Source organism: Nymphaea colorata, chromosome 2 (genome assembly GCF_008831285.2).
Source record: "Nymphaea colorata isolate Beijing-Zhang1983 chromosome 2, ASM883128v2, whole genome shotgun sequence".
NCBI classification, from domain to species: domain Eukaryota; kingdom Viridiplantae; phylum Streptophyta; class Magnoliopsida; order Nymphaeales; family Nymphaeaceae; genus Nymphaea; species Nymphaea colorata.
This window is the reverse complement of record NC_045139.1, coordinates 33472978-33497143: the sequence shown is the minus strand read 5'-3', so window position 1 is coordinate 33497143 and position 24166 is coordinate 33472978. Positions and strand designations below refer to the sequence as shown.

At 38.8% G+C, this 24166-nt stretch overlaps 3 protein-coding genes across 3 annotated transcripts; 1 reads left to right on the top strand and 2 right to left on the bottom strand.

Moving 5' to 3' along the window:
• Positions 1-793: 793 nt before the first annotated feature.
• LOC116248788 (uncharacterized) lies at positions 794-13821 on the bottom strand. Its single transcript, XM_050075967.1, has 13 exons — positions 13596-13821; positions 11443-11530; positions 11156-11342; positions 10942-11032; positions 9702-9737; positions 9502-9600; positions 7063-7193; positions 6807-6855; positions 5555-5644; positions 5423-5476; positions 2645-2710; positions 1264-1361; positions 794-1181 (listed from the first exon to the last, which is right to left on the bottom strand). Exons 1-13 carry the CDS (start codon positions 13698-13700, stop codon positions 1115-1117), a joined length of 1161 nt encoding a protein of 386 aa, XP_049931924.1. The 5' UTR covers positions 13701-13821; the 3' UTR covers positions 794-1114.
• Positions 13822-14832: 1011 nt separating this feature from the next.
• LOC116248787 (pentatricopeptide repeat-containing protein At2g13420, mitochondrial-like) lies at positions 14833-17942 on the top strand. Its single transcript, XM_031621761.2, has 2 exons — positions 14833-17000; positions 17214-17942. Exon 1 carries the CDS (start codon positions 14927-14929, stop codon positions 16676-16678), a length of 1752 nt encoding a protein of 583 aa, XP_031477621.1. The 5' UTR covers positions 14833-14926; the 3' UTR covers positions 16679-17000; positions 17214-17942.
• Positions 17943-22072: 4130 nt separating this feature from the next.
• LOC116248789 (peptidyl-prolyl cis-trans isomerase) lies at positions 22073-22934 on the bottom strand. Its single transcript, XM_031621763.2, has one exon. It carries the CDS (start codon positions 22867-22869, stop codon positions 22351-22353), a length of 519 nt encoding a protein of 172 aa, XP_031477623.1. The 5' UTR covers positions 22870-22934; the 3' UTR covers positions 22073-22350.
• Between the last annotated feature and the right edge of the window lie 1232 nt (positions 22935-24166).

The following is a 24166-nucleotide window of genomic DNA, read 5'->3' as shown; positions in this document are numbered from 1 at the left end:
TATGGCAATGAAACATTTGATTACTATCATCTAAAGTGGTTGTTGTGTTCGATTTTCTCAGGATCTTTGCCTTGAATAATGGGACAACCTCTGGGTCCACATCCTCATGCTTCACGGCCACGGTCTTCTCAAGCCTCGCTAAATTCACTTGAACCGGCATCCATTTTTAATTAAAGAATGATGATACGTTAGAGCCTAGGCTTAGGCCACCATCATTTATATGCTTATTTTACGTTGTCGTTGTTATTTGATAATTATTCCTTGTCTTTTCCCACTTTTGAACAATTTTTTTTTATTTTAATTCATGATTTTTTAACGAACATTCTCAAATCTATAAAGTCTAATGCTGGTTCCATATATTTTTACTTGAAAACAAATGAACATTTTTGTAAGGCGTTATGACACCCAAGACCACCTCATGAGTGTTTGGATAATAAGAAAAAAAAAAGGATTTGCTAAAAATTGTTTTTGGCAAAACCATTTTTCAAATGGGAGTGAATACCGAATAACCCGGAAACCCCGAGGTTATTCACAAAAAAAAATATGTTTTGGTTCTATCATCCAGACACAAAACAGTTTTCGAAAACTGATTAAGAAAACATTTTTTTAAACAACAAATCCTCATAAAACCTTTTTTTTTGAAGTGCCATCCAAACACTTACCACATTATGCCAAGACAAGCATCCAGCAATTGAATTCTTGACCTATACAGGATTTCCTTCGTTCCAATTAGTCGGCAAATGAACACACACATGAAGAAGAAGAGGACTTCCAAGGGGATGAGGGGGCCATATAAAAGAGTAAAAGCCTTTAGGTTTGCCAAGGTGGCTGAGCCAGTCGTTCATGGATGATATCAAGACATTGATTGAATATCAGCTAGAACGGGAAACCGAAGTGCCAGTATAAAAAAGGGAACACAGATAGCAGATGCGGTTCAACAAACAATTTTCTAATCAAACCCCTAACCCAGATCCAGCTGCATCTGAAAAAGCTACAGCAGCAGAAGATTGATCGGTGAATGTTCGACAAAATATACACAACACTTAGTGAAGTACACACTTGAGAAAGCAGCAACCTGAGGACAACTCCAGCTTTACATTTTCAAGGTTCATACCTATTGCTGTTGAAGTGAATCGTTGCAGTATGTTTTAAAGTTGAGGCATTCTTCCGTCATGAATTCACTGCAATACACGCAAGAGTTCTTGACGTACTGTTTGAAGACATAGGAGGGATAAATTTCATGAGCAAGGAGCAAGAACTTACAATATACGCTCAACCATCTGCGACGGATCCCATCTGGGACTCCAGGGATAGTCAGTCAAATGAGGCGAGGTCACCGGAGCACCTTGTGAGTCAAAATGCTACAGACAATACAGAAATGAACAAATTATCAGTATTCTTAGCACCACAGCTTCACTTCAAACAGATGCCAAATCAACTAGAACGTGATAATGCCAAAGGCTTCCAACGGACCAATTCTAAGTGCACTAGAAACCAAATGGATTAATGATGCCATTTTTCTGGCATCACTTGGGGTAAACAAACCAGCCAGCACAATGCAAAGTACCGGGTTGCATCACTAGCAGGTAGAAGTGTCAACAATGATTCTACAACTATGAATTTTTCTTCGGTTATAGAAGAGATGTGTTACATGTCAAATCAACCACTGCTAAGTGGAAGGACAGAAACATATACCAAGTGGCAGAAAATCACAATATGGAGGTGAAAATGCACAAATTATTTCGCTTTAGATCTGAACGATAATTTTATATGCTGTTCTCATGAATGATAATTTTATATGCTGTTCTCATCTCCTTTCCATACTCTAATCTTCGTCTTAACCCCACCCCCAAAAATTAAATCACATTAGGGCTGGGTGGTGGTGTCCATAGCAAGGAAAAGTTTCTAGGAACTTTTTCATGTGTACAGTTATCCAAAGAATATATTCAGACTTATTTGGGGGCACGGAAAAAGGAAATACCGGAAGGCTTTATAAAAGAGAAATAATTTCAGGAAAATGAATCTGTTTTCATAGATGGAGATAAAATCCTCCTAGAAAGTACACCTGAATTTTTCTCATGAGAAGCCCCTTAATGAGGAGAGAAATAGACCTACAATTCAGAGTGCTAGAATTGGTGGTTGTGGCTGTGCTATACATATACACACAGGCATGCACGCATGCACACACACAATCATAGAATACAAAGGAATGAGCAAAGTAGTGTTATCTAAAAACCTTTCTCTGTTGGGATTGGCAAGCATGTAACTGCTTAGAAGTCATACTACCATAGGTCCTTACCCAGTTTTCAATTAGGCTGAGCATGACCCTTAAAATGAGGCAATAACATGAGCAAGCATAAGCACTAATATGTCCCAATGAGGCCTTCATACTCTTATAAATTTAAGAAGACCTACTTGAGGAAAAAAGGAAGCAATGGATGATGTTCAGAACCATATATTCTTTTGACATGTTGAAGTAGAACATACATACATATACATACATATATATATATATATATATATATATATATTATATATATATATATATATATATTATATATATATATATATATATCGTGTGTGTGTGTGTGTGTGTGAGAGAGAGAGAGAGAGAGAAAGAGAGAAAGAGAGAGAGAGAGAGAACCTGACAACTTTGCAAGACTAACACAGGTTGCTGCTTAGGGAACTGGCATGCAAGGTAAAAATAGACCTAAACCACATAACAAACATAAGGTGCCTAAAACAATCAGGTGATACAAATTAATAACGTAACCTATACAAAATAGAATTATAAGAGAAGGCAGAGTAATCCGTCACAACGTTCTATGGACTTCATCTTTTATTACAACCAAAAAATATCATTCATGCATGCCATTTATATCAACGAGGATCACATGAATATGAATTAGACACTATAACAAATGCACAACATGAAGCGTAATTTATTTAAAAGATGTTCTAAAATAGTACTACGTAGCACGATCCACACTGACAGCAGGCGCCTACTGGCTACAGATTTTTTTTTTCTTTTGTTCACAAAACACACCAAACTTACTATTAAAGATGGATGATGGATACTGAGGTACAACGACATAGTTATAACCTTTCGCAATGGCGTAAAAGTAAAACAGGGTTCCTATTTTCTCCCAAAAAAATTCTCCGAAAATTTCTTGTCAGCCATGTTGGCATACCCTCAAAAAAATTGCCATTATGTTGATATGGCATCATTCAGAAAAAAGGTATTTTTTTTTCTTCTTAAAATTTTTCAACAGCATGGTGATCTTTTTATTGCTTTTATTGAAATGGTATCATTCACAAAGATGTTAAGCTTCATTTTTAAATTTGAACACCATTGCATTACTGCTAATGTAAGAATGAAAATGGAAAAAAAATATTTATTTCTTTTTTTTTTTAACCTTCTTTTCAGGTATAAAAGTTATCGCTTTCTCTTTCTCTCTCTCTCCTCATCAGTTTCGCCTTATATTTTAACTATACTTCCTCTTTTTGCCTTTGAATTTTGTTTTATCCTAGATTTATGTTGCAGAGTTCAGAGGTCAACTTGCTTCAGAAACAAAGATGGCTGCATAATTTACTTCTGAAACAAAAGAACATTGTGTACTTAATTTACTATACAAACTTTTTTCTGGTTGTTTCTTTTCCTTCATATGCTTTCTCTTCAATCTTTTAATGTGAAATTCTGGAGCATCTTTCGCTGGTCGCATATGCATGCTTATTGAAAAATGAAAAAGGATTGAGAACTTTGCAAGACAACTTTGTTTGCCATTTCTCTTTAGACGCTGGACAAGCCAAATTGGATGAGAGGGCGACCAAATTAATGGTTGCTTTTTCTTCCCCCAAACTTGGTTTTACCATTATATCTCTGCATAGTTCCAAGTTTAATCTTCTGTTGACAGTAGTTCTGAAAATGACATATACAAAGGACTTTTTCAATTGTTTTTAATATGACTCTTTGCAAAAAAAGAGTTGCAGTCTTTTTAGTTGTCAATTAGAAGTATAAGAAGAACTTTTTTTTTTCAAGTGAATTAAATTGTTCATTAGTCTTTCGTCATGTTAAGAGAAGTCAAACCCTTTTCACTTGTTCACGTTAATGAATTGTTTCATTAGTGAGCATGATGTGCTTGTCGCTATCAATGGTACAACCTCGAAATCAGATTACTTAACCTGTCCGAATGGCAGTCATTCACCTAGTACATATCCATTCATCTAATACCCTATATGCTTTGCTTCTTCATGCCTATGAAATTACCTCTCTTTCCCATCCTAAGGAAACATGTGTTTGCCCTTGGTCAAGACCATAAGAGCCTCACAGACCTTATGCATGACAAAGCGTGCACACAAGCCAAGTTCCAAATGAGCTGGTTCTGTTCAAACTCACGTCAATTAAGAATCAATGAGGTTGATGTCAGGTCAAGCTGGGCTTCCAAGCTTAAGCTTGACACCAGCTCAGCTATTCCAAACTAAAGAAAATTTAAAAAAAATAACACCAGTTACTCCAAATGAGATGGTGTTGTTCAAACTCACGTCAATTAAGAATCACTGAGGTTGATGTCAGGTCAAGCTGGGCTTCCAAGCTTAAGCTTGAGAAGACACCAGCTCAGCCATTCCAAACTAAAGAAAATGTAAAAAATAACACTAGTTACACCAGCTCAGCTATTCCAAACCATTACAGGAAGATTGAACTCTTGACCTCCCTCACAAAGAAAAGGACGCCACCATTTAACTAACACTAGTTACTTCAGGTACAAAGTAAAAAATAATAGACAAATATTGCAAATGCACGTGAGCCTAAACGTGCTTAATCAAGCTCCAAGGAGGTTGCTTCAGCTTGGTTTGTCTACCAACCAAGTTTGACCTATAGCCTTGGGCTTAACTAGTTTATTTTACTAGTTGAGTTCCAGGCAAGAATAATAGGTGAGTTGAGTTGAGAGTTACTCAACTCCTTATGCACCCCGAGAAGAACTCAAGGTCTGCAGGCCAGTTTATGCTGAACGACCAAGCTAAGATTAGATTAAACATTATACCAGTGGCAGGGTCCAGTTCACTCTCAGACAAGACAAGCCCGAGTAGAGTAGGGTTTCCATCCATATGATGCACACGGAAGTGTTCTATAATTCTGGTCTCAGACATCTGGGAATAGAATCTAGCAACCAACTTGCTCCAACCAAGGTGGACTTTTAAAGCTTAAATAAGAGCATTTTTCTGATCAGCTATCAGGGATCTTTTATAAACCACCTTAGAGACAAGATGTAGACCTTAGAGACACGATGTAGACAGATTTACCTATCCAGTTTCAACAAAATGAAGCTTTGAGCTAGTAAATTAGATCTTTAAACAGACACAGCCAAGATATTATCACCCATGATAGAATAGCACCAAAGGAAAGTAATAGACTCCAGCATACCAGAAAGGTAAAAGAACCAGAAACCGAAAGAACTGTGGCTCTCCTGCAGAACACCTGAAGATTGCAGCAATCAGTCAATAAATTGCAATCATTGTATATCATGAACTCTTACATAAATCCAACATAACATACCGGATCAGCCTCCAATGGCCTACCAAATAAAGGAGCCAAAGCTTCAATGAAGCGCCTCCTTGCACCAATTGATGTCACGGCCTCCACAACCTGAATAGTTAACTAATTTTAGAAAAACAAAATGAAGGGAAAACAACAATATAATAAAATACCATCTAAAGTCACAGCAGGAGGCTCAACTGTCAATAGATGCTAGGCCACATGGAGTTTTTAAAAATTAACCCTTTGATCAAAAGACCACCAGGAGGACCAACCTTTCATAAAATGATCACATTTAGAAGTAATTCTATGCAAAGGGTGTTGACGGTTTGTTCTCCAAAGTAGTATTTGTATGTTCTGCAACTATTGCACGTGGATTCAGATTCAGGTGCATGTGTGGCATTTCTAAAAATCTTGGGTGCAAGCATGGCAAGGGAGTGTATATACAGATATATAACATATACACACCCTACTCTTTGGCACTCCTGAAAAGCTGTGCCTTTTTTCTTTTTATTGAACAGAAAAGGAGGCTTTCCTTTTTTATCAACTTAGCAAACAAAAAGTACTGGTTTAGGTGCTACCCTACTTGGCTCCTTCTCGGTTGGACAATAAATGGAAGAAGGAAGAGTAGACACACCACTGTCTTTCTTGAAATCTCCTGTCTCACTTGAACATTCCACGGCTTCAACAAAGAGTGTGCAAGTATGCGTGTGTGTATATACCTATGTAGATAGATAACAATGTTTTGTAATTTGCAAAAAAAGCTTGTTTTTGAAAAGTTATAGCAAATATTTGTTGCACTAACACTAAAGACAGTATTTAAACAGATCAGGCTATAATGACGAAATACTAACACAATGAAAAATTGAAATCAGCCGGCTGCTGGATGTTACCAGATGGCTAAATATTTAAACTAGCTGTTAAAAAGCACCACAAACTGTCACTAGAACACCATAAACCGTGGCTATATCATAAAACTGTTGGTAATGCTCCTGTGGTTAGGTGCCTTTAACAATAATTTTTAAGTAGTGGCATCTGGCAACATTCAGCAGCTAGCTGATTTCAATTCCTCCTAACACAGCTATTTAAGAAGCAAAAACTAATTGACTTTTCTAATTGGTGAAAGTGAAACCAATGAGCTTATGCCATTGCACTCAGTAATGTTCAAATAAAACTTAGTAAGAACTCAAAAATTACAACAATCCATTAAAGGAACTTCAGCATTATAAAGTAGTAACATTGGCAGCATGAATAAGCAGAGTGGATAATTGACCTGCATCTTTAGATTATCTTCTAATGCAGGAAGATATTCAGCCATACACCTTCAGGAACAATAAAAAAAGTAAGAAAACCAGACAGAGAGAAAGCCTTCATGATAAACGAAATTTATGAGCAGATGTCCTTTGGTTGCACATGCATTGACTATTTATTCATAAATGTATGCCTACTGAGAAGATCATAATTGTAAGTACATTTTGCTTGACTTGGACTTGTATATGCAAGTGAAATGCAATCATTTGCAAGCTTACATGCCATCTAGCCAAACTGGAAGCTTGACATCTTCAACGGACAACAATGCCTTCAGCTCTGGTGAGGAGACCAATTTCACACGTGGAGCAGAAGGAGCTGAAACATACTTTTGACTAACTGGAAATATCACCTGCAGTTACCAAAGTTCAAGAAACCAATGTTGCATTAATTTTTAGGAAGTCCTAATGCCATACAAACCTGACAACATTTAGCAGCAAAGAAATCTCTCAGTTAACGTCTTTTAAAGAACACCTAGAGATATGATCTATGCTCAACAAGCACTAAACAGTACATAAAACAAGTCTGGATATTCACTAACATATGCCAGGTCTCCCTAGTATGACAAAAAAAATTCCCTCAAGGACCTTGCCTTTAAGATCTCAAATGCCAAATAAGTTGCCCATTGCAATTCATCTGTGACAAGTGGTGTAAGTTGGATATTGTTTTAATTGAATGTTAGACTAAATATTGCGGCATGATAAACTCTTCCTCTGCACTTGTAGACATTCTCTGGAGATAGTATCAAATATGAGCTGCATACAAAAGAATCATAAAAGACTTAACTGTGTTGCAGAAACTATGAGAACCCACTCCCATGTGATTTTCTTTTATATTATTAATATACAGAAAGAAAAACAGTAAGAGAAGTTTTTTAGAAAATAAAATAAACCAAAAAAAGAAAATAAATGTGAAAACTGCTGAATGTTAATTTTGTGAACAGTAATAAAAAAGCATCCTCCCCAAAAAAAGAATCCAGATATTGTAAAAGTATCAGGGTAATATTACAACGTTGAACGTTCAAGACTATGTCCTTATCAGGTAGATCAGAAAGGGAAACAATATCACAACACTTCCAAAATAGGTAATATGATTCTCATGATTCTAATGCAGTTACAATCAAACATATGGATGTTTCATCATATTCAGTGACACAAACATGACCGCAAGAATTAGCAACGTACTGCATTATTAGCAATATTGGCAGCAGTGGTTCTTCAAATGCTACAGTCAACTGAACGAATTTCTCATTGTATACAGTATCATCAAACATGACAGAACTCGTGGCTGTATTCTAATTTAGATTTGCCAATTGGAAAATTTCAGATATTACATAGATTTTTTATCACCCCTCTTTCCCATTTCAGGAAGTATCTTGATATTCAATTATGTCTTTGAAGTTTGATGTCAAATATGCAATTGTCAATTTAAAAATTACAAAAGAAAAAACTGGTCTCTGCTCAGCTGAGTCATAGTGAAAGACAGTGAATGGAATATGATTGATGACTTACTTTCAGCATATGTTAGAATAAATTACCTGCTTTTGCAATCAAGAGTTATGGGCAGGTACAGTTGGTGTCTTTGGGAATCTATTTTAACTAGAGTTTTAACTTTTAATTAACTGAGAAAAGGGGTGAGTTGGGAGAGTTATGACAGAACAATGGAATCTGAAATTAGTGGGACCATTCCAACTACAAGTAGGTGGGTTGGCACATGAAGCCACACAGCAAGACACGCCCGAAGTTCATATTGGATATAATTTTCTGACCATCGGTGAGCAGATTTCCAGTATAAATGATTTAATGTATATTTTTGACTTGCATATTTTATCGGTAGATGGATTATTATATTAAATATTTACAGCTGATTTTAGCATAACCTGTTTTATTGCGTAATAGTGAATCGCTACGCTTATTATTAGGACGACTGCACTGTTAAATGATTATAGCAGTTCATGTGTGTTTACTTGATGGTCGTATCAGAATTTTAAAGTAAGGTATTAAATAAAGATTTAATATGAAAGAATTTTATCTGTACATTAGAGCACATCATGTTACATCACATTATATTTGACTGTTGAGAATGAGAAGTTCAGATATTCAATTAGATTCTTAATAGTTTAGTTAAAGATTTAATTGAGCATGTGTCACAAGAATTATTAATAATAAAATTTCCAAAATCTCTATCGTGACTGGCCGCGACATGTCTTTCCTCTACTCAACTGCATAAAATATACCAATAGGGCAAGGCAGAAAGCTAAACAGGTGAAATATCATATAGTGGCCAAGAATAAGAAACTAAACAATATATGTTTAAAGAACAGGCCTAGCAGTTTCAGTTGTAAAATAGTCAACAAGCCCAAAATTAATACTATGTTAAAAGCTAAAAAGTCAATAGCATTTGGAGGTTACAACCTCAAAAACCAAAGATGAAAGTCCTTTAGAATGCTAATCATGACATTTCCTAAGCATGACATGGAAAAACAACAAATGCAGCAAATTCCAAAAACAAACAGCTATTACAAATGAAAAGACAGAGCCTTCAAAATATAGAAAGTTCACAAGCTTTGATCTAAGGACAAACACCAAATTTACATACACAAATCTACAGTTTCTCGAATCATTTACTTGCTGTCTAATTCTGTGAAAGTGTGAGTTTACCTGCAAATGTATCTTTTGTTGATGCTTCCAAGGACACCCATTCACAAGTTTGTTCAAATCTATATCCAGTAAAGGGACTGCAAACTTCACTTCATCAGGCTACACTAGAAGAGCAATGAAGCATAGAAGACAACAGAGTTAATGAAAGAAAACAAAATCACTCAGTACAATATTTCCATTTGCATATGTAGAGTGCTTACCCTACCATTGCCAGAAACTATTGACATCTCAAGACCCTGTGAATGACAAGCAAAATAAAAAATACAGTTGTTACATACTTATCGAGAAGTGTTGTTTAATGAAGTAGAGTGCAAGCTTTTGCAGACGTAATATATGCTTCTAAATCAGAAACACGTAATGAGGTCCATATTCAAGAAAAAAGTTTCATTCAATAGTTGTTCTGTTAAACAAAAGAAAATATCGAAGTGATTTATTAGCATATACAAACTTCTACTGGAACCACCTTGGCAGATGTTTGGCGTCATATCTAGACACCCAATTTCCACCCCAACCTCAGTAGCCACTTTAACATAATAAATCTTCCAATTCAAGTTGTACTTAACAGAAACAGCATGCATATAAATGTAAACTTACAAACTATTTTCAATTTTTAAGGTGTATTTAGATGACCGACTCATGCCATAACATTTTCACACAGCACACTTTTGGAACCATTGTTCATTGAACACTGCAATGCACCTTGGCCAATAGAATAGAAGGTTTCAGTAATAAGAATTTGCATGCCCATGAAGCCACTTTCCTCCCACATTCAAGGCTATCCAAAGTTTTTATGAAATGTCATCAGCTCCATATTTATATTTTTGAATTCTTCATTGCTTCCCTTCTTCCAAATTTGATATGATAAATGCAGAAAGGAGACCATTTTAAATGTTCAGCTCAACATCCAGGGAAATTGAGAACTAAAGTACTGTTTGCTTTACATATCACATTGGGATTTTGTACTTCATTCTGTCAGATACTAAATAACTAAGAAATATAAGCATATCTGCAAACTATCTCTTACAATTTCAAATTTTTTTGATATTATATGTGCTTCATTAATACTTTCACTCACTTGCACTATCAGAACTAGCAAAAGTGGTAATTCAGACAACTCTGATCCACTCGAGTCAAACATCTATAGTAGTTTCTGCCACACTGAAAATGTTTATTGATTGGATGAGAAAAGTGTCATCTTGCTCAGCAAATTATGAACTTCAGTAACCCATTCTCTCCAACCACATATCTCAGACAAAAAGCAATTGGATCATCAAGCCCTATGCAAATACTAATCACTGAGGGAAAAAGTAAGCATCAGTATCCATGCCGGCCTTGTTTCCTGGACATGTATGCACTGAAACATCCATCCTTCATCATTCAAACTCCCAAATAAGGTTCTAGAAAACAGACACAGACCCGCAAGATTTCTGAATGGTTTACCTCCCTAGACAGAATAGTACTAATTTCAAACTTTATTCTTGCATCATCCAGCTCTCCTATGCGCTTCTTCTGGTAGCGCATGTACATGTTCCTACAGTCATGAAAATATTAGTGCTATCTTCAAAATTTCAATAAAATGTTGTGCTGTAAATTGTAATTTGTGAAGAGCTAATGACAAGAATAAACTGGAATCAACTCTACGCCAAAATACAACCTCAGCTCATAGACAAGAGATAAAAGTTTTGTTGGATCATTGATGTTCCAGTCATGTAGACTACTCTTTGCCTTCTCAATCTCTTGCTGTCCAGAAACTAACTCAAGAGGATGAAAGTCTTCCGCTTCTAAAGGAAATATAACATCAGGTGCTGCCATCGGATACTGTGCATTGTATATTATATCCCCTAACATGCATTGTCATCAATATTCATATACAACAGCAAGCACATGATGCACATATAGAGAAAGAGACAGAGAGAGAGAGAGAGAGAGAGCATAACTCACATTTGACATAATCTAAGCAATATGGAACCAGTAAAGTAAACCGATCTGAATAGCGAGGATATTTACAACCAGACCATATTTGATGAACCTACAAGCAAAAACCAATTTCTTAGTTGACACATTATCGCTTCATCCTTCCAAAATATTCAATAGATAGAAAAGAAATATGGTATCAGATACATGTAAGAAATAACAGCAAATTATGAAAGTGCTATGTCAATGTATTCATCAAAAAGAGTATCAAGAGTGAGAATGAAAGAAGACTTTAACTTCTTGTGGAAATCAAGCTGAGGCAACCACCCTTTTGAAGTTCGAATTTGAACACCAAAAACCCCCCATTGATACCACAGACTAGTCATACAGATACAGCTATATCATTCAGGCTTCAACTCCCTTGTGGTGCACATTTCAAAAAACTTGCCACTTACTAAATTCACTAATCACTGTCAATCTTTGTATGACATGCATCAAGATGCACTTACGATAAGACCTCTGTCAGTCAGTCTAACATGCTCCTTAACTAATGACCTGTGCCACCCTGAAGCCATTCCTCCACTTCCTCTACTTCTCCAACACCCCACCCCACCACCACCCAACACCCCCACAACCCTTCCCTCCCCACAAAACACGCAATCAAAACAACAGGGGAAAACCAGTATCCTGAATCAAGCATGAAGAAAGTAAGAAAAAACCATCTATTTTTCCATATCTGCTCCTTCTCCTATGATACTTATTAAAAGCCAATAGCTCATGACATGAATAGCTCTGCCTGCACCTGATCCTGAAGTTAAAAGTATTTCCACTACTGACTACACCATCAATCTCCCATAGGAGTAGGAGTACACGGGACCTCCTATAATGTCAGTTTTACTCTCTCGGCCTTCATTAGTTTTAAATGTAATTGATTCAGTTGGACTGCTCCTACCCAGCTTCAATGCACCTACCTAACCCCTCATAAGTGACAGAATAAAGCAAAAACACTTGGTATGTTAATAATGAAGACCTTTCAATTGGATGTAACATGCTGTGATATCTTCAAATATGCATGAAGAATTTAGAACATGAAGATACCAATTAGCTTAATGGAAAATTCAACATTTCACGAGAAATGTGCAAGTTTATTAACCAGATTACAGTATGAACGGCCCTACATTCCGTTTCATTAGGCCATCAGCTGACCTCTTCTGTAGTTTAACATGTTTGCCATGTCAATCGTTCTGAACCTATCTGTTATCATTTGGGATGCATGGCATGTCCTTTATCCTCCGTTTATCCACCCTACGAGAATTTCATGCTGATCTTCCCTTGAGTGCAACAACTACGATGGCACTTCATCCTTATTTTCCATATCTGGACCTCCAAGCTTGACTATAGTTTTGATTTGCCATGGTGCACGTAACATCAAATCAATCACTTGGCACAGTCATGTCCTTCCACCATTATGCCCGATAAGGATCGTAATTTGTTGTCTATAGACTCCAAACGTGCAAATCAGACATGACCCAAGCTATCTAAGAGTATGAAGCTCATCTAAGAACCCTGCGTCCTCAAACTTTCATTGAAGACCTACGAAATCACAACTTAAAAATCCATTTCAAGTCATAAGTTAAAAGCTGTCATGTAGCTGGTGAAGGGCATTGACGTGGTGAACACAACAGGGAAAACATTTAAATGGGCTGTCAATGTCAGAAGTAATGATTCAATTTGCACCATCGGAAAAGGTTGTCATGTGGTCATTTGCTTCTAAAATATAAGACCCCAGGAAATACAAACAGCTTTTTGGAAATGGGATTTTCTCCCCACATCATAAAGTTAAAATGAAGGGAATCACGATCCATCATCCTGGTTTCATACGCAAAAGTTGAAGACAACTCGATTAACAAAGCCAACGGGCACATGGAGACCGCATAAGACAGACATCTATTTCAGCGTTGAACGGCAAACTCTTTGTGACCAACCTCCAATTCTTTAAGCAAAGAATCGCGAGAGGACATACAATTTGCGCCATAAAAGACGTAACCCGCTCTTTCAGATGACACCAATAATTTAGCAAGAAAAAGATTTCATGGTCAAGAACCAAGAATCCACCAATCTTCTCTTCGCCGGATGGACAAATTGAATCAAAACGATAGAGAATCTCCAAATCGACATACCTTGAAGGGAAGAGGGGAGTAGGTAAGGAGGTAATTGAGCTGGGCAGCTATAAGTGGAGGAAGCGACGCGAAACCGCCGCCGGATATTTCTGCTCTCACCGCCATCCAGTTCTTTCCGACACTCGCTCAGAGAATGAACGCCGACGGAATGGCTGCGCGTTCGCCTGTGTCTGCGGGACAAACGAGACCGCGGACTTCGAAGTCCGTCCGTCCAAGTCCAAGGACAGTTGGCTTGAACGGGCAGGACACTCTTTATATTATTTTCCATACTTTTGCAGCCTAATCGGGTCCGAAATTGGTTGGTTAAGGCTCGTTTCATATTCATATAACTAGCAAATAATTGATTTAACAGCCGCATATTTAAGATTATCCTTATGTCTCAAATATGTCGATCTTAAGTAAGAAGAGAAAAAAGCTACTGATGTCATCCAAATCCACAATGTAATTTTTGCATCTTTCAAGTACGAAAATTCAAATTTTGTTACGTACTAATACTTTAAAACCTTAGATTTAAGACTTTAACATCTGAAATCACCTTGGATCTAAGATCTTTGGTAATATAATGTCCCTTTGAAGAATCTGGCCTCATGGTATACCAACTTAGCGGCTTCTTGTTTTACTTTGACGGAAACTGATTTATGAGGATTTTATTAATCTGCATACGAACACCATCCATCCCTGAACATGAACTGTTTTCTAGACTAGCATGTAACAGTTGAAATAATATGTTTTATTTAAAACATAATTTATAATAGTGTACCAAATGTTATTGAATGGCTAAAAATAAAAAAAAGTTCATCACCAAACACACTTTGAATAGTTGTTAAAGCACCATAAACTGTTGTTGCATCACAAACCATCCCTAACGCTCATATAACAGTTATTTCCTAGTAACAGATTTTAAATTTTTAACCATCCGATACATGGCAGCATGTAACTCATCCACACAAATTTGTGTGTGCATTTAGTATAAAAAACTTTAACTTACTAAATAAAAGTGTATATTACTGAAAAACACTTATTAAAAACAAAAATCTCTCTTTCTCTCTCTCTTTTTCTCAATTCATGAAAACCATGCTATTGGTTAGACAATCTGGTCTAAAATGATCAGATCACTGCTAAAAATCTTACATGTAGCCAATTTATTTTGGACCCTATCTAGCTGGGTTGCAGTTGTTACTGAAACGTACACTGCCAAAGGAACTTGTTTACAGGAACTGACCCAACTCCTACAGCGGGTTATTTGGTTCAATTCCCAGCACGCTGCTCCAAGGCCAGTTCAGCCTACCACCTCCCACGCTCTCTCTCCGCGGCGAAACTGCGCGCCATTGATGTGGAGAACTGTAGCTCTGAACTTCGGTCGAAGAACAAATGGAGTGCCCGGGACCCCCTTCTTCCGCCGCCACGCTTGTAACGCAGCCGCGGTAATACCCACCTCGTCTTTCCCCTTTTTGCTTCATTGTGATGCACTAGGTCGTGTCCCTTCTCCCTCTTCCTCATCCTCTGTGGATTCTTACGGGTTGGATTCCTCTTTTTTCCATCAATCACGTGGCTTTTGCTCCGGTTTACCGAGTCCAAATGAGTTGTCCGAGGCGCTAGGCCTTGCACAAGATGGGGACTCTCCCTCCTTCACAAAATCCGTGAAATTTTCAAGGGACGTGGAGTTGGTGTCTCGGATTTTGATCGAACACCATAACCCATATCACACAATGGAAGCTTCTCTGCAGTTGAATGGGATTCAGTTGTCCCCATCTCTGGTCCACCAAGTTCTGCAGAGGCTTAAGAATGTCTCGAAAATTGCTCTTGGATTCTTTTCTTGGGCCAGAGAGCAAGCAAGTTATCGCCATGATGTTGAATGTTACAATCTCATGATTGATATTCTAGGCAAGGTTCATCAATTCGATGTAATTTGGCAATTGATCATGGAGATGGATCAAGAGCAAATCCGGCCTGCGCATACGACATTCTACATCCTCATAAGGAGACATATAGCAGCGGGTTTCACCCGCCAGGCAATTAGAGCTTTTGATGATATGGTGGGGTTTATTGAGCGAGAGCATAATTCTGATGATTTCGTGTTCCTTTTGGATACACTATGCAAGTACGGACATGTTAAGGTAGCCACAGAAATTTTCAATAAGAGGAAGTCTCAGTTCACCCCGGATGCTAAAATGTACACGGTCTTGGTTTATGGATGGTCCAAGTTTAACAAGCAAGATATGGCGAAGAAATTCTTCGATGAAATGATTGATCGCGGTATTGAACCTAATGTAGTAACCTACAATGTTCTTCTCAATGGGATTTGTCGACGGGCAAGATTGCATCCTGATCCGCGCTTTGATCAGACAATAGAGGAGGCTGAGAAGCTGCTCAAGGAGATGAAGCTAAGAGAAATTGAGCCTGATGCGACTAGTTACTCTATTGTTCTTCATGTTTACAGCCGTGCTCATAAGCCAAACCTCTCGTTATTGAAATTGAGGGAGATGAAGGAGAGAGGGATCAGTCCAACAATTGCTACATATACTTCCGTTATTAAGTGTTTGTGCTCATCTGGCAGAATTGCTGATGCGGAAGAGTTACTGGATGAGATGACTGCAAATGGAGTATGTCCAACCGCTGAAACATACAATTGTTTTTTTAAGGAATATAGAGGGAGGAACGATGCTGACAGTGCATTGAAACTGTACAGAAAAGTGGAGGATTCTATGTCTTTGGGCTTGCTAAGCATCCATACTTACAATATATTGATTGGAATGTTCTCCAAGTTAAATAAAATGGAGATAGTCGATGAATTGTGGACTAGCATGTTGGAGGGTGGCATTGGGCCGGATTTAGACTCTTACACATGCTTAATCCATAATTTATGTGAAAGAAAAAAGTGGAGAGAAGCATGCCACTTTTTTGTTCAGATGATAGAGAAGGGTTTTCTTCCACAGAAGCGTACATTTGAGACACTTTACCGTGGACTTATACAGTCAGATATGCTAAGGACTTGGAGAAGATTAAAGAAAAGGCTTGATGAGGAGTCAGTTAAATTTAGTTCCGAGTACGAAAGGTACCATTTTAAGCCATACAGGAGATAATGGAATACAAGAGCATCCTGATGGCTTTTATGTTGCTGTAATGGAGTAGATGTTGAAACAGACATGGTTTGCTTCATGAGCTAGTCGATGGTTTTTTCCTTTGCAGTCTCTTTGGCCACCATCGTTAGAAATTCATCCGTAGATGGCCTTCTTTTTTATTTTGAACTTGAAGAAAAAAAAAAGTACAAGAAAGAGCTCAAATATGATGGCCTATTACTTTCAAGAAAAGCGATGTCCAAATTGATCTCACTGAATCGAGCTCTTTAATCAGTACAATTTGCCATGAAGATCAGAGACTAGATGGCACATCTTCATCGAAGAGGTATAGAAGGATCATGTTATTTCTGTTATCTTGATATCTTCCCCTTTCTCTCATGCTTGTGCAGAAGTTTTTCACTTCACACCCAATATATTAGTTTTTTATTAGATCCATTATTATATAGATGTATAAGAATCGTTTGTGTCACTCCTGCTAAATGGTTCCTGGTCTGTATTTATTTTCACTTGATTCACTAGGTAGTGTTAATGGTTGCAGGCATAGTTGTTGTTGGTGGCATGTCATCATCAAGGGAGAGGCAACCTAGTTACTTGTCAGTTAAATCTTGGTGTTTGGGCACTTTATGATCAAGCAAGGCAATTGGAGAAAATTATGTTCTTGTACTAATGATTTTCAAGTTTCCATGATCCAAGGAACTGGATTATCCTACCCCTAAGCGCAGCTGTCTACGAAGCTTTGCTCTCCCCCCTAGGTTTTGTAGTACTCGGCTCGTCGCTACTTTGATTCATAGCAAGGATTTCCAGAAGAAGATGCCATTCATTTGATGTTCTATAGAAAGGAAGATCGAAAATTTTTTTATAGCAATTATATGGTGATGTTTTACTTGAGCAGCTTAAACAAGAGAAAATTCTCACCCCTAAGTTGGTTTCTGTGTTTGAGAAATGTAGAGAAAACAGCAAGCCTCTTTGCAAGCTGGATCAGCTAAAGTTCCCATTGGCTTTCTAGCTCAGAAGAAAATGGATAAATACGAAACCAAATGGTTACTTATATAAGACATACAATATGGTGGATGTAATGTCGTATGCTTTTGAATTTCTTAGAGGGATGCATTAATGTTTCATGTAAGCTTGTTCTGTTGAATGAGATGCATCTGAAATGCTGCACTGTATCTCGATGTGCACTCGGGATTCTTGTGCCATACTTGAATTTTTTGTAGATTGTGGCCTATAGTTTTTTACCCGGACTTGTTGTTCAGTGTGATTGATACATTTGTTGTATGGCAGCATCTTATAATATACCATTCTCCAAATGTTGGAAAAGTAAAAGAGGGAGCTTGTTGCTACTACTCTCACATTTCTCTGAACCACTGATTTGTCCATTGAAGATAACATGCTGGATCTCATAAAACATGTATCATGTTCATTCAAGTGGTGGACTCACTTTTGATTTACAAGTTTCTTGCATTTACTGTAGGATCTAGATGGAAACTGTTGCACTACATTGATCTTATTGTATATGGGCTTTTGAAGACGTACTATATCCTTACGTTCCATATGGATCGACTAGAATACTGGAGCACTAGCAATATTTGTGATTTATTTTCGACCGTACTGTGCTAGATAACAACAATCATGTGGATATTACAAGGGCAGGAACCATAGCAAGAAGTTACACCTGTGGCAGAAAAATGAGTTATTGTCTAAGATTCTTTTGCACAGGTCAGTCAAGTCTGTTATTTGTGCTGTAGTTAATAGTCTAGGTCATTGTGCCAAGTCCAATGTGGAGTTTTGAGATTCAGAAGTTGGTGCTGTTTGAAATTCTATTCAATCTGCCAAGTGATAGCCTGCCTTATGCTTAAGTAGGAGGACACATGCTTCTTACAAGGGTTTGAATTCAAGAATGTGTTAACGTTTACAAGCTTATAGCATCTATGATTTTTTTTCTTTCCGGTTTCTACTTATGTAGATAATGGAATATTGTGTTTTTTAATCTATGCCACATGGATTCATCTCTTCAAAGACATCCGATAAAATTGGAACGATACAGATAAGACGCATGGATTCACCAAAACAGTTGTGACACCCAAGTTAATGACTCGAGTGCGTGTGTGGCTTCAGTTCAGCAACCTAGAATTTTCCTTTTCCTTTGGGATCATGCTTGGAATTCACGCTGATCTGGTTAAATTCATTGCGCTCTTGGTAGCCTGGAAAATAACTGTTCATAGCCATTTTGATTGTGTAAACCAAGTCGCTATTCTGTTGAACAACTTTCGCCATCATTTTTAAGGTAAACTTACACCAATTTCGTTTTTCCCAACTGGATTTTTCTCCCTAACTTGCTTGTCCCTCCACCTGTCTCCTGCAAGTTACTTTTCACTGAGGATGATGACTTGTTTCTTCTGCTTAGAACTCTACCTTATATCTTCTCCATTAAATTGAAGACTTTCTGTTATTATTATTCAGCAGAATGGTGGCAGGTTCCGCTCGAAGTTTATTGGCCATTATCGGATTGAAATGGTGATTGTTCGGGTTCTTTACTAATGTTCAACTACTCCAATTTAAATGTTATAATCTGACTTTTGAATGGTTCTCTGGCATCTGAACTGCTCACTGTACATTACATATCAAAATAATGTCCGCACTCAAGAATGGCCACAAGGTTGGCCTTTACAAGTATGAGGCCAAGTGCGTCAGGTACTCAGGGTCTACCTTAAGCAGGTTTAGATACTACTGATACTACTGTTGTTTCAATTCAAGTACAACAATTTCCTTAACAATACCATGAAGCTATTGAGCCAGCAGCAGAGGCAGAAGGTTTGGTCATAAATTTTTACTTGAGGAGCACTAAGAGATGCAAGTGTATGTGCTTATAAGGTTGTAGCCTTCCAAAGAAGGTCTGGCAAGAAGCCAAGCTTAGGACCCCTTCTGCTTGCACAAAGATGGGTACTCATGCCACTGCAACCAGTGACCAGCCACTAGCCTGAGCAGTGAGCAGGTGCACCAAACCCCTCAGGGCTGTACATGCTCATAGGTTTTTTGCAAGGGTAGGAGCATGTACCTTCCTGTCGCTTTGATTTGTCCAATTGATTTGTCAAAAGGGGCATAGTGTATCTGGTTGGGTGCGTGAAGCACCGCATTGCGGGGGGCAGGGGGTGGGTGGGTGTGTTACAGGGTCTTTTTCGGGCAGTAGGTTATGAACCTCTCACTCACCTAGAACTGGGTCTGATTTTTTGTTTAAATTTTGTAAATATGAACCATTTGCATCCTTAAACATGGATGTCCTTACAGATTTTATGTGAATGAGTACAAGGTAGAAAAATTGCACTCTTTTTTTAGAGGTTTATCTTACCTGCTACTAGGGCCATTGGTCCAATCATCAAAAGGAAAAAAACAAGAAGCAATGTGGGCAGGTGGGTGGTTTGTGTGACAGTCAAATTCAGATATGTTGACTGAGAAGGCAATTAGATCTTATAAGAAGAAAAAAATATCCAACTACCATTGACACATGGAACATGAGAACATAATAGACGTACATCTAATCTACTAATTTTGCATTGACATCTTCAAATCCAAGGGGTACATTGGATTGTTTCAGAGTTCATACCAGTTTGAAAATCAGCTCTATTAATTACACTCTGCTTGTCTTTTCTTGAACTTTGATAATGAACAAATCCACTTTGGGAAAAAAGTGGAGATCCAATCGGGGGTGAATGTTTTTGCCTTGTTGCCCACATGGAAACAGTACGGATTTGGGTCAGATCCAGCCTTTAACAGATTCGTCCAATCGAATTCTATGTAGTCGGATCCGGACTTAAGTTCAGACTTCAGAAGAAAAACAAATTCAATTTCAACCAACATAAGATTTGGCATCTATACGTAATTGGGTCATATTTTTGTTGGATTGAAATTGCAAACTTGTCCAGATCCACTTCTAATTTATTTCGGATCTGGATTTTAGATCATTTAGGTTTGGATCCATTCGATCCAAATCCAGTGATTTAACCGTTCATGCGGGGCGGGTTCTGCGCTGGACTTGTCTTTCTGAGCGACCTTGATCCACGCCCCGCTAGCCGCTTCTTGAACCCTTATTTTTAAAAAGTAAAAAATAGAAGAGAGAAGAGATAAGGACAACCGCACGATTCCCGAGCAGCGCCGATCTCATCAAGATGCACCATGCCGCCGCCCGGAGACGATCTTCACCGTCCGTGGTTCACATGGACGGTCTAGATGCGCTTGTGGGAAAGTCACGGGAAACCCGGAAAAGGTTGCGGCTCAGCGTCCGGATTCGGGGCACACAACAATAATTGTGGTCCGAATCTCTCTTTCTCGTCGGCCGCCCTTTTCTTTTAACTTTTTTTATTCATAAAAAAAAAATGGCAAGTAGCACGAAGAACAGTGACCTAGCGGACTTTCTCCTTTTACGGGCTTCAGATCGTGTCAGAAAAAATGCAAATAAAAAGTCAATTTTACAAGTTCCACTGTGATATATCAATGATCCAATGGAGATAGAGATAGAGAAACGATGTATGGAGACACAGAGAGATGGTGAGATCCAGAGTTTCTTGGAACACGGCGTCAACAATGCCGTCTCCGGGACGCAGAAATGTCGAAATTGCATCGAAAATGACAAGAAATGTGCATTGAAACCGTATGCAAATTTTTGTAGGATACAGAAAAGGTAAGGACGATCGAACTCGCATTATATAATATGTTACCTTTTCTGATCTTTTAGGTTTTTAGAAATGCAAAAAATACTTTCACTCGTTGAATTTCATTAATTAGATTTCAAGAGATAAAACCATGATCAGCGCATACCTTTTTCCGGTCGGAAGAGATTTCAGACTCCGCTTGCAGTACATTTTTCAATTTGAAACTGATCGTGCTGTGGTCAAATACAAAGTTTGTCGTCACATTACTCTGTTGTCACTGAGAGATTCGGCGAGTCGCGGTAGATGAGCCTGATGAGTTTGCAGATATCAGAAAAGGTTAGATCCTGAAATTCCATTCGTTTTCATCCGCAACTATTTCGGAATTTGAAAAAAGAAAAATGTCCAGTTCTGACCCCGTGGACAGAAAAAGAAATCCGAGGCCGTTTGCAACAGGATAAGATTTGATCCCGATGGCGCGCCGGAAGCGCCAAATTATCGAGAAATATGAAACAAAAAGTTGTCATCGACTAGTGAATTTATACCGACAAATTTTTCGATTACTTTTATTGGGCCCAATTGATTTATCCCCTTTTCTGGATATCTTCTTTTCCGAACATGTTATTTGATATTTCGAATTTCGAAGAACTGAAAGGACCCAGTCCTTAAGGTAGATAAAGTACCCCGTTTTCCCCCAGATTTTGTGATAATCCGTGATATTCTCGAAAATCGGGAAAAGGATTCACGAATATCACAAGAAACCCTAATATTATTTCAGTGGTGAAATTAAAATCTACACTGAAAGCTCCTGCCACCGTGACCAGTGGCTGACCCACAAGGAAGATCCACCAGAAGAGAGGGAAAAGACGCTACACTTCGTTCGAGAAGCCCCCATGAACCATAAGAAACGACAAATAAAGCAAAAACCCTAGAGAGATCTCAGAAGGAAAGGGAAGATGAAGTAGAAAATGGAGAGAAGAGACGGGAAGAAGGAAAAAGCTAGGGTTCCGACGGAGCGAGAGATCCCGCTCACAGCTGGCCGCAGTCGGCGACAACGACGGGCTTCGAGGTCCGGCCCGAGGAAGAGCCGACCTTCTCTATCGCGCGGACGACGTCCATTCCCTCCACGACCTGGCCGAACACGACGTGCTTTCCGTCCAGCCACTCGGTCTTGACGGTGCAGATGAAGAACTGAGATCCGTTGGTTCCGGGGCCGGCGTTGGCCATGGAGAGGATGCCGGGGCCGGTGTGCTTCTTGATGAAGTTCTCGTCAGCGAACTTGGAGCCGTAAATCGACTCGCCGCCGGTGCCGTTCCCGGCGGTGAAGTCGCCTCCCTGGCACATGAAGTTGGGGATCACGCGGTGGAAGCTGGACCCCTTGTAGTGGAGGGGCTTGCCGGAGCGGCCGACGCCCTTCTCGCCCGTACAGAGCGCGCGGAAGTTCTCGGCCGTCCGCGGCGTCACGTCGGCGAAAAGCTCCATCACGATCCGGCCGGCGGGGGCTCCGCCGACGGTCATGTCGAAGAAAACACGAGGGTTACCGGCCATGTTTTTCGCAGAGGGTTCTCGGTTTCCGGGCTACGGCTTTTTTCCGATGATCTGTGCGGGAATCCGACGGGGAGCTTATATAACGATGGCCGTGAGGTTGATATCTCGCTTCGTTCAACCGGGACCGTCGATTTGATTCCACGTGGCAGGATCGGAAATAGCCTAGGTTTCCGGGCGTGGACCGTGCTGAGTGGTTCGCTTAACCAGGGTTTGAAATTGACCGGAGGGTTAGGTTAAGCTAACCGCAGGCCGCTTCTCGGCTTGGAATATTCTCTCGAAGAGTTATTCGCGGAACGAGGGCAAAAAGATGCCGCTCTGTGACCATAATAGGACGGATTGGGCGTTTGACTTGGGAAACCAAGGTCGGGGAATATGAGCAATTCACTGGTGGTAGTTCTGTCATTTGGAAATGGACATGGCACCGTTTTAGCGGTAGCAACTGCTGGCCTTGGTGGATTGGTAGCAGCGTTGCTTCGTGATATGACGATAGAACCCTTGGGATTGTGTTGGGTCAAGGAAAGGGATATTTACGTTACTTAGGGACGAGGATGAGGGTAGGTGGCGAAAATGGTCGGTCTGCTTTTATGAGGGGGCAGAGGACGGCCGGTTTTCAGCCATTTATTACTAGTTCATGTCAGGATAATAAAATAGATAGAATTGAAACCGTGTGAATCATACGAAGATATTTATTTCTCGGTACGGGATTAATTACCAAGAACCCCTTTTCCAGTTTCCAATTTTCAGGACATAATTTCCGGAAGGATTTTCTGGAATTTTTTCATAGGCGATATTTTTTTGTTTGACAGTCAGCAACATCCGCTAAAATATATAGTTTTATCAGAAAAATGAAGAATGTTAGGTCTTATTTTTGTGATTATGAACGAATCGCACAAACACTAGGAATAGAGTCGCAATAAAAATAATAAGATATTCATATTTCGTATATTTAAAAAAAAAAGATAATATAACTTTACCTTATTTATATTGGAGCAATCTATACACGTTAAGAGGGCGTCTTATGCTACCCTTATAACCTTATTTACACATTTCCCGGCAGTCCGGCCGGCCGGCCGGCCGGCGGAGAAATGTACAAGTAGGGGAATGTGACATAAGATGGCTTCTCCTTTCATACCGGATTCATGTAGTGGTAATGGTAAAATCAAAGCTTTTATTTCAATATGTGTTACTTGTACCATGTTGTTTAATATCAAATTTCATTGACCCAAATAGAATACCATAATGCTCAAGTCGCGCTCATTTCTTTATACTCAAAATTGGGTTATGCACTAGACGAGGC

Bases quoted from the DNA above. Each gene is read 5' to 3' on its own strand.
- LOC116248788 (XM_050075967.1), bottom strand. From the start codon at position 13,700: ATGGCGGTGAGAGCAGAAATATCCGGCGGCGGTTTCGCGTCGCTTCCT. The intron at 11,033-11,155 runs GTTGTATTTTGG...TCATGACTGTAG, and splicing joins TCTCTTGTCTATGAGCTGAG to GAACATGTACATGCGCTACC. The intron at 5,477-5,554 runs GTATGTTATGTT...TGCAATCTTCAG, and splicing joins GGCCATTGGAGGCTGATCCG to GTGTTCTGCAGGAGAGCCAC.
- LOC116248787 (XM_031621761.2), top strand. From the start codon at position 14,927: ATGTGGAGAACTGTAGCTCTGAACTTCGGTCGAAGAACAAATGGAGTG.
- LOC116248789 (XM_031621763.2), bottom strand. From the start codon at position 22,869: ATGGCCGGTAACCCTCGTGTTTTCTTCGACATGACCGTCGGCGGAGCC.